Source organism: Euphorbia lathyris, chromosome 4 (assembly GCF_963576675.1).
Source record: "Euphorbia lathyris chromosome 4, ddEupLath1.1, whole genome shotgun sequence".
Classification (NCBI taxonomy): Eukaryota; Viridiplantae; Streptophyta; class Magnoliopsida; order Malpighiales; family Euphorbiaceae; genus Euphorbia; species Euphorbia lathyris.
In genome coordinates, this window is record NC_088913.1 from 29,040,038 (window position 1) to 29,050,478 (window position 10,441).

At 35.4% G+C, this 10,441-nt stretch overlaps 1 protein-coding gene across 6 annotated transcripts; it reads left to right on the top strand.

Annotated features, from left to right (window-relative positions):
• The first annotated feature begins 514 nt into the window (after positions 1-514).
• Positions 515-2,507, top strand: LOC136226434 (uncharacterized). Of its 6 annotated transcripts, none has more exons than XR_010687734.1 (6): positions 515-634; positions 728-819; positions 903-1,012; positions 1,266-1,553; positions 1,640-1,825; positions 2,006-2,507. XR_010687734.1 is itself a non-coding variant. In XM_066014913.1 (5 exons), exons 2-5 carry the CDS (start codon positions 776-778, stop codon positions 2,068-2,070), a joined length of 468 nt encoding a protein of 155 aa, XP_065870985.1. In that variant the 5' UTR covers positions 515-634; positions 728-775; the 3' UTR covers positions 2,071-2,507. The 6 variants fall into 6 exon arrangements, 2 of the variants coding, with proteins under 2 accessions (XP_065870985.1, XP_065870986.1); XR_010687733.1 differs by having other exon boundaries at positions 942-1,012; positions 1,640-1,906; XR_010687732.1 differs by having other exon boundaries at positions 942-1,012.
• Positions 2,508-10,441: the final 7,934 nt, after the last annotated feature.

Genomic DNA, 10,441 nt, shown 5'->3' on the forward strand with positions numbered 1-10,441 from the left:
CAGAACTAACGAGCTGTTTACAAGTAAAGCACATGAACAAATAAACGAGCTGCTCACGAGCATGATGTGGAGGTCGAGCTCGCCCTTTTTTTTATCGAGTCAGGTATAAGCAGGTCAAAGTTCGGTTCGACCCAACTTGATTACAACTCTAGTTATCATTGGTTGTTTATGGAGAAATACTAGCTAGGGGTGACAATTTCAGACACGAAAACACGATTTACCGAAATAATTCGACTGACATGGCATAAATAACATCAGCATTTATCTCATATATGACTATATAAAACATGTATACGAGATAACACGATTTTCACACAAAACGCGAAATTGCTACCGAAAATAAGGCTCATGTTCAATTACGTGGTTTTCCTTGCCATATTCTTTAAACTATTGGGCCATTTTAAGAGTGACAGGTCCTTAATGGGCTATTTATATTTTGTAATGGGCTTTTACCTTCTTTTGACCTATCTGTGTCAATAAGTAGTATTTAAGACTTCGGTTGTTCCATTTGTTCATTGTGCCGCCTCCTCTTTTCTGTCTCATATTTCCTCTCTTCATCAACGATCTGCCTTTCGTTCTCGTTTTTCATTTTCCAGCATTTCTTTGCTGTTGTTCTACAGATCTGAACATCAAGGTTTGTTCTTTCTCCTGTTTTAGTTTGAAATTTTAATCTCTTTACTCTATTTTTTTATGTGGCGCATAGATCTGAACATTCATTTTGTAGCAGGAAGGAGAAAATCGAATTGAAAAGGGGAAAATAGATGAATGAAATCAAATGGAGAAGGGAAAAGAGATGAAAAAATCAATCGAATGGAGAAGGTGAAAAGAGATCTATCTATCTATATTGTTAAAACCCAGTTTTGAATTTACTTTTGAATTAATTTCAATCCAATTGAAAACAGTCGGTGACTTTTCTATCCTCTGAAATCTATGCACACCAGGAACAGGACCCCGTTGCCAATCAAACTATTGGGTTTCAAAGCACTGGATAATATTTCAAGCCGTTATGAAAGTAAGTCGAAATTATGCTTTTACTTCTTTTTGCTGAATTTTAACTTTCTTTTGCCATGAAAAAATTTACTTCTTTTTCAATTGTTTTTATCAATTTGTTCAGTCTATTTGAATGGCTTAGATCTAGGTTTAGTTTGGGTTGATTTCTCTATGTGGTTTTGGGTTCATATATGTTATCTCTGATCAAATATACTAATTAATCTACAACATACGACTTACAGTATTTAATTAAAGATTTGATATTTGCTATGTAGTTCACATCAATTGTATTTTGAAAATGCCCGAAGTGGAGCAGGGGTTTCATCCTAGTATAGTTAAAAGAGAGATCGACCATTCTCAGATGCACATTAAGTTGGATAAGAAGATGCATTTTGTTTCGGTGAAGATACTGAAAAAAAATCAGTGTCAAGATATGAGTACTACATGTTTTTTCTTTGGAGCATCTACACACAGTCAGGGATCAAAGTCATGTTACTCAACCTGCTATTGCACAATGTTACCGGCGAATAAAACTGAAAGAGGACAAGAATACCACTCTAAAGGTATACAAACTTGTTCTCAAGATTATCACTCTAAATCATCTCTTGGCTTCTTAACGTTTGATGATTTGATTTTAAAATTGGTGCAGGACAAATGATGATAAACAACTCTAATTTGAATACAAATTAGAGTTCTTTAAGAGTTGAAATCATGATCATCTTCCTTCTGGGACTTTCTAATATAAGCCTAAGTTTATCAACGAGAATTTCATGATTGGGATAAAATATCTGGCAGATTCTGACCAAAAACTTTGTCCAGAAATCTCAGCGCGAAGGTATACAAACTTTGTTCTCAAGATTATTACTCTAAATCATCTCTTGGCTTCTTAACATTTGATGATTTGTTTTTAAAATTGGTACAGAACCACAAACTATGATGAACAACTCTAATTTACATCAATTTTATTTATGATGAATGATTAAAACTAATGAGCAAAAGATTTTTTTAATGACAGGGAATCAGAATTGTATACTTGCTAAGAGGAAATTCAAGGCTCCAGTCATCTTGAATTACAATTGACAATGCAGAGGATAGTCATCCTCATTCATCTTGTTTGATGAATTCCTATCCGAAGTTTTAGTCTTTGATGGAAGTCTCCTTCTTTGATGGAAGTCTCCTTCTTCGCGTCCCGCATAAGTTTCTCTAGGAGTGAAGCTGAGTTAGCCTGTCTTTTTGTGTATGGTGTGCTTGTACACTGCGAGACACAATCATTTGTAAGGACTGCATCAACTGATCAAAATTTATGATCAGGCTAAGATTGGACAAAGTCGCCGGCGATGGAATATATTTATAGAGGAAACCAACCCTCATTTTTTTAATGTTTTTGTGTTGATTATATAGAATATGGTTTTAGGAATTTATTTTGATGTGATTAGTTTTAATCAATCTTTCATTTATTATTGGGTACTTAAAAGGATATTTTGCGAAGTTCTGATTCTATGTTTTTTTTTATATTTCTTTCCAATTCTTGGATGGAATTTACATTTTTAATAACATACCTGTTGATTTGAAATTAAATATAAAAGTACAAGTGTGCAAGGGCATTTGGATTCCGAGCACCGTGTACACCCACATCTATGCCTGAAAATGACAAAGTCACTGATAATATCCGAAGTTATGAGTAAGGCATATTTATAGTTTTGGAGACTACGAGATGCAAAAGAGAGTAGGAAGAATTTTGGGTATGGGAGAAATGGAGACTTGTGTTGAAGTATATAATATAGATTCAACTGAATAATCCCTTTTCTTTTTCTTTTTTTTTCTGGATCTTTTGCTTATATAAAAAACTACTTTTCAAGTTACTTTTTCTTTTCACCTATAAAAAAGCAAATTGTTTTGTATTTGTTTTATAAGGGTTCTGTTTGGGAATTAGCTGTTAGCTGATTATATTAGCGGTTTGTGCAAAAAAACGAATAAGAGCATTTCTTTTTTTAATTTTAGGACCTACAAATTAAAAGTAGGGTTAAAGAAGTCTATTAATTTTAATATTGTAAAACGCTAATTGAAAAAACTCCTTAGCTCCTAAAAGGAGCTTTTTCTTTTTTTGATAAAAAAAATGAGATTTTTCTAAATTAGCGTTTTCATCCCAAACCTCTCTCCCAAACTTCTCTTCACCAAACACTCCAATCAGCGGTTTCAGTGGTCAAACCGTTAAAGTTGGTCAAAAACGCTCTTTTTATCCCAAAACGCTCTTTACCAAACAGGGCCAAGATGTTATACGTTGTTTACTGATCTAATTCGCTACCTTTGCATATGACAAAGCTATTTGATCGTTGCTTAATGCTGAAACAAATTGGAGAATGATCTATCATACTCTTTTTTCTTCGTTGCCTATCATACTCTTCATTTTCAATTTGAAACTGCTCATAATTTCTCGTTGCTTCAGCCATTCACCTTGAAGTGCCATTTCCATTTCCAAAAAAGAAAGGTTGATAAGAAAAGAATTGGACTGGCTGTATATTCCATTCCATGGATGATGAGAAAAGAATTGTATTGGTAGTGTGCTGAAAATTATATCATTTACAGTTCGAAATAAGATTTTTTGGTTTTTTATGGTTACATCATACGTAAAAAAAAAACTTATTATCATTGGTTTAATGTGATAAAAAAAAGAATATTTTTTTAAAAGAAAAATTAGATACAAGTCGCAACTAATTCACACTATGAAAAGAAAATAGAACTATTAATATTTGCAATACTGAACCATCACTTGCATAATTATTCCCGTGTTTTGCTTGCTCGTTCAATGGAAAATATAACTAGATGTGTACATCAACAATTAACTAAAAACTAGTGTTTCTTATGGCACAAACAACATAGCCAGACTTGATCAAAGTCGAATACTCGTTCATTACCCAATAACCGTTATCTCCAACTTCCCCATCTGCGATTTCAAAAACAAGCAATTTGTTGAATCCAATAAGCCGCTTTTCTCTGTCATAAATTAGTTTAACATTTTGGTCAGTCTATGTTTATGTTTCTGACCCAGCAGTCTTTCATTCTGTCTTCTATCTTTACTCTTCAACTCCAACCAATACATAATGAATCTTTGTCACATGTTCGTCGAAAAAATGTTATCTCCATAAACATCACAATCATCAGGCAGCAGTACCTTTTCCCCTTTCATCTTCTTCAAAAGATAATCATTGATAATTTCTTCGTCTGCCATGTTTTCGATTTTGCTTGAATGGTAAACTCTAGCCTTTTTCAGGAGCAAAATTAAGTTGCGTGGGTTAGGGTCCGTTTGTTTTACCTGCGGTTTATTGTTGCTGTTATGGTTTGTTGTTTGAAAAGACTGTATTTACTAAAAGCAGTAATTCCCTACTTTTAGAAAAAGCTAATTTTCAGCTACAAAAGGCAAACATGAGATGTCAAACCAAACACTTAAAACTCTCATTTTCAAAGTGAAAAGGCAAACAAGAGATCAAAAAGCAGCAACCAAACACCCCTTAATATTATTGATGACTTATTTATACTTCGGATTTGGCCAAGATTCTTGGAAGTCAAGATAGCTAGTCCTAATCTAATCGAACTAGGAGATGTCATTAAACAATATGGAGATTCTATTCTACAATATCTCTATTTTGTACGATTAAATTTTTCAATTTATCCCAAACACATGACATTAATCTAAAGCTAATTAATCCCTTCAATCACAAATTGCTCATTTATTTTCACCGTCAAACAATTGCCTAATATATTGTTTAATCTACGTATTTTAAATAACAAGATCCTTAATTTTTATTATATTCAAATGTTTTCTCTCTCAATCCATTTAAATGATTGATTTTTCCTTTACGCATCAAAGATAATTGCATCTTTAATACCTAAATTTTGATATCTGAAATTTAATTTTACACTTAACTATTATTTTAAATATTAAATATACACTTTTATGTATTTAGTTTTTTCAAAAAGAAAAAATGTTATCGACATGTCTTTCTTTCTCTTAACTAATTTTAATAAAAAAATATAATTCAAATATTTTAATTATATAAAAATAAAAATATTAAAATACTATTATCTTAAAAATATTATTCTCGATATCAATTTGTATCTAAATTTTAATTTTACATTTAATAATAGTATTATTTTAAATATTAAAAATATAATTTGATGTATTTAATAATTTTATTTTTATATTTCTTGAAAAAATATTTTTATTTTTATATAATAAGATATTTGAATTATATATTTTTTTATTAAAATTAGATAAGAGATAAGAGAGGAAAGGGGAGGGGAGAGAAAAAGATTCCATAACATTTTTTTAAAAAGAAAAATATAAAAGTATATTTTAATATTTAAAATAATAATGTTAGTGAAAAATAAATTTTAAGTACCAAATGTAAATTTATTAAAATTCAGGTACTAAAAATATCATTTACCCTTAGTGAGTATTAATAAATTATATACCCTTTATCACTATCATATAAAATTACAATTCATATGTATTGTATAAATAAAGGTTTGTTTTTTTTTTTAAGAAAGAAATCGATATATTTTTTTTTGAAAGAGAAATTCATTAATACTGAGAGTCATTACAGAAATTCAAAACAGAAAGCGAAACAAAACTCAGAAGAACATCATAATAAAAAGGGCTAACATGTTGGGCGGCTGCTCTTGCCAAGACATGAGCTAAACCATTTGCTAGCCTTCGGATAAAACGGATAGAGAAGCCGTTGTGAGTTGATAATAAGAGCCGAATTTGACCAATAAGATCCCTGAATTCGGATACATCAGGAAGATTTGAATTGATGGCATGAACAATAACCTGTGAGTCAGATTCAAAGATTACTGCATTTTCTCCTCTACTACAGATCCACTTCATCGCTTGGAGGATAGCCCATGCTTCACTTTCGCGGGAGTCCATCAAGCCATCCGTAGTCCCAGTTCGAGCAGCCACAAAAGAACCATCGGGTCTTCATAACACCGCACTATTACCAGATTTTCCAAGGATAGTGAAAGTGTTGTAATCAGTGCAGCAAGAGAGGGAATGAGGGGGCGGATGGTGCCATTTATTCGCACACAGGGCCGAATATGACTCGGCACTTGAGAGATTCCGTTGCCTCTGTGCGGCCTGCCAATCCAGTAGGGTTCTTCGGCCTCCGTCAACCACAATCGCTGGTGGACTGGTGGTCTGCTTCCAAAATTTATCATTTCTTGCGAGCCAACAGCACCAAAGCAGGACCATAAAAAGCTGCACATTCCAAGGATTATTTGACCTGCAGAAATCAAAAAAATAGGATGCAAAGTTTGCAGCATCAGTAGCTTTCAGTTCTAGATTTCCATGAAGACCCGCCTCCCGCCATATTAGTTGTGCTTTTGGGCACAACCAGAAAAGGTGCCAAACGTCTTCAATGTCCAGGCCACACATCACACACTCGTTAGGTATGTCAATCCCTCGTCTCCTTAATTTGACCCTAGTTGGAATACAATCCCGAACCAGCTTCCAACAAAAGTAGCGCACCTTATACGGTACAGCAGCAGACCATATCAGACGCCAATCCCCTTCGATTTGAAAACCCTGAGCAACCTCATCCTCTCTCATTGCGGTGCGATAGGCACTTTTAACTGTATAGAGACCAGAATTTGTGTTGGTCCCGTATAACGTGCCAAGGTTAGTTCTAAGGGGGGGATAGGAACTAATTAAAATTTTGTCTGTTAAGGCTGACTTCTTTTCTCAAGAAAAGGTTTACACAGCGGCGCTAAGTAGTTTTAAGACACAAGCTTAGTCAACTGGTGACTAAGACTGTTTCTTTCTTTGAGTCAGGAGATAGCACTTTGAGTCTATTCCTGAACTCAGCTTCTTAGTGCACTCAACTCAACGTGAGTTCGTTACTTAGTCAGTTTTATAGCAAGCAATATATAAAGGAGTTTAAGGGTTAGAAATATGTTACTCAGCAGACATATCCTGGTTCGGCCTCTCCGCCTACGTCCAGTCCCCGGAACGCGTTCCGAGCTTTTTGAATTCTCTACTGAGCTCTTTAAAGGTAGAGCACGAAACCTTTTACAATAGAATCTGAGTATACAAGAGTACCTTCCTCTATACCTCTACTCACTCCTATAACTACCGCTGAGTACTATAACCGAGTACTCAGCTTCTCCTTTCTATTCTTCTAGAAATGATAAAGTGTTTGTCCTAAACAACAATTGTTAAGACACTTTAGATGAATGAAATCACTCTAGACTTTTACACAATGATTGGAAATTGGTGTAAGATTTTGCTTTGCTTTTCTCATAGAACTTCAAGTATGAATTTGGTCAGCGTTTCGACTAATTGAAGATCTGCATCAAATGAAGCAATTGAGAGGCCTTTATATAGTGACACTTCAAGCACCGGTAATTTCGAATTTCGAAATAACCGTTGGAGGCTAACGGCTTCCTGTCGTTGTCACTCAGGACGTGCTCAGTGTCGTTGGCCAATGAGATTCTTGCATCTTCTGTCTACGGCAGCGCTCATTAGCTTTTCATCAGAAAAACAGAATGTTTCGACATTTATGGCAACGTCTTCCAGACAGCTTCCTGCGCCTTCTAAACTTTACCCAAAGTAGAAATACTTTGTCTATAAGTTGGTTCTGTTCTGCCGCTGACCAGACTGCATTGTCGCTTAACTCAGCAGCTTCCTCTTGAAGTTTTTGTTAGAAGGCTTCTCGATCCTTCTTCATGCTGAGTCGTCGTTTCACTTGATACGACTGCGTTTTATCTTCTTGGGCCGTGAGGTCTTGATCTGTTGACTTGGGCTTGACTTACACTTATGGGCCTTTAGGCTTTTTATCTTAATGTCTTATAAATCAATAAACTCAACATTGAACAAACACATTAGTGTGAATCAATCAAAGCATTTAAAATTTAATGTGTTAGAATATTTTGTATCATTTACTTAAATAATTTTGTCAAATCAAAATCATGTGGAAAGGTGTTTCAACAAACTCCCCCATTTTGATGTTGGCAAAAATATTCAGTGAAGAACTCAGTGTTGAGCTCCCCCATGATAGTTGACCTTATTTTACTCAAGATACTCCCCCGTAAGGGTTGAGCTACTGACTTAGTTTTACTTTAAACATTTCAAGGTTTAATCAAGTAAGTCTAAGGTCATTTTTCAGAAATAGGTCAGCTCATGGAACATATTCTTTTTAACTCAGTTTATGCGGAAGATTTAGATATCAGAGAGCGCTGAGTATATCTTTGTTCAATGTGTTTTAGTTAAGAGGACATATAAAAAGAGGTCAACTTATAGATCAACACAGCAGACAATCATAAAGCAATGTAGACAATTAACACAGGTGATTTAATCAAGATATGTTAACTATTCAGCACAAAACATAAGTAAGCATCACATAAATTTAGTCAGTTTTGAAAAAGGTAGATGCATGCATAGTTTTGTATTAAGGGTCAGCACAACAAAATACATAAGGGAAAGACTACAAGTTTAACAAAACTAAATCTAGCAATCCTAGTCAAGCTATTTTTTCTTGTAGTTAATTTGGACATCATGCTCTTTAGCTTTTCCCTTTCCCTTGGATTTCTGCCGACTTCCTGATGCTTCTCCTGATTGTTGAGTTCTTTAAGCTTGTTCTTTCTCCCCCATTTTGTCAGCATCGGGAGGAGGAGGAATGAAAGTGTCTTTGATGGTAGCACGAGTTAATCTTACAGAGAATGCCTTAAGCCTGCGCGTGCTTTCATTTATGCCATCAAAAATAAGAACACCATCATCCAAGACAGAACGTGGAACCCTGATACCGAGGCACTAAGCATACTCAGGATGTATTCTTGAGACTTCCCAACCCAGGTTATACTGTCAGTCAGCATGGCATAGGCTTGATGAAACATCTTTAGCAAAGCCGAGTCATAATACTGATGTTGAACATTTGAGTGGCGCACATGGTTGAAAGTGACTTGAGAGTACCTCAGAATTTCATTCGTCTTGAGTTGGTCAGTTTCCATCTCTTCCTTACTCAATTTTAGTAGACGGACAACCTCACTAATTTGCTCAATAGAGCATTGGGAGGAGGAAGAGAGTTGCTCGTTGGTTCTGGCTTGCTCAGTGTGAAGCTGGTTGAAGAGTTGATGAACTTCAGCAGAAGTTGCATACATTGTGTTCACAGCTGACAGATTATGAAGTTGACTATTGTCAGCTGGAGTTCGGCCAGCTTTGTTATTGATTCCTGTCCGGGCTGTTGAGACTGAAGTGAAGTCATGACACTCAGAAAATCCTTAAGACCTTTGATTTATGTGAGAAGCTGAGTGACAGACGAAAGCTGAGTTGGCTCAACAGGAACTGACCCAGCGGCGTCGGCGTTGGTTTGATGGATGTCCTAGAGTAGAGCTTGAGCTGAGTCAATGATTCTTCGACCAGACTCAGAGGCATTCAGATAAGAGTAGGTGTTAAGCCCAAAATATACCTAAAATATCATCGTTAATTACATCAATATTGCTATGAATTTATGCTATTTATAACTGTTAGGAAGCTTTTACTCTCGAATATGTTTCTTTCTTGTAAGGTACATAGATATTTGGTAAAATCCAAATAGGAACGAAAAGAGCTCGAAAACAGAAGAAAAACCCTACAAAAGGAGTCGAAGACGACAGAAATTAATAACGCCAAATCGAGGACGCGAACGCAAGCAGAAGAGCCGAAAAACGCTCCGTGCCGCGACCGTGGCCCCCAAATTCACGGTCACGACACGCGTTCCCCAGCTTTTCCTTCCTTCGTTTGAAGACCAATTGATGCTCCCCCATTCTCGGTAGAGAATTTAAGATTCTCGGTACGAGCAGGAGATTTTAGAAGCCTAGTTACACACTTTCGTTTTTGACGAAACGCTATCGTTCGGGTGGATAAAGACGTCCTTTCACAACGGATACGACTCTCCATAATGGATACGTCTCTTCACAACGGACACGATACTTCAATCACGACTCTTCAACATCTATAAATAAAGAGTTGATGGAGAGTTGAAATGAATAATGATGAGAGAGTTAGATTTTTAGATTAGTGCAGAGTTTATGCAGAAACTCTGACTCAGAAATGAGTCAGAGATTAGAAAGTTCGACTCTGTTCAAAACAATATGATGTACACACATTGTTTATTCAATAATAACAAGTTTAGTAGCATTTAGACATTGTTCCTGTTTAGTTTTCATTTTGGTAGTAGACCGACCCAGTCTCTATTACGAAGATTCAACGAGAAGATTGAGTAGAGGATCCGCCTCTGAGCCTGACAAACTCTAACGAAACCCAAGGAAAGGATTGATCAACCCGTTCACTTGCAAGTCGTCGAATGTTTCCATGCTCCATGTTCTCTGTAAACTTGTATCAATTTATATTTCATCTAATAAAGTCCGTTCTATTCGATAGATTTTTATGCAGCCCTTATGGTAACCAATCCACTAA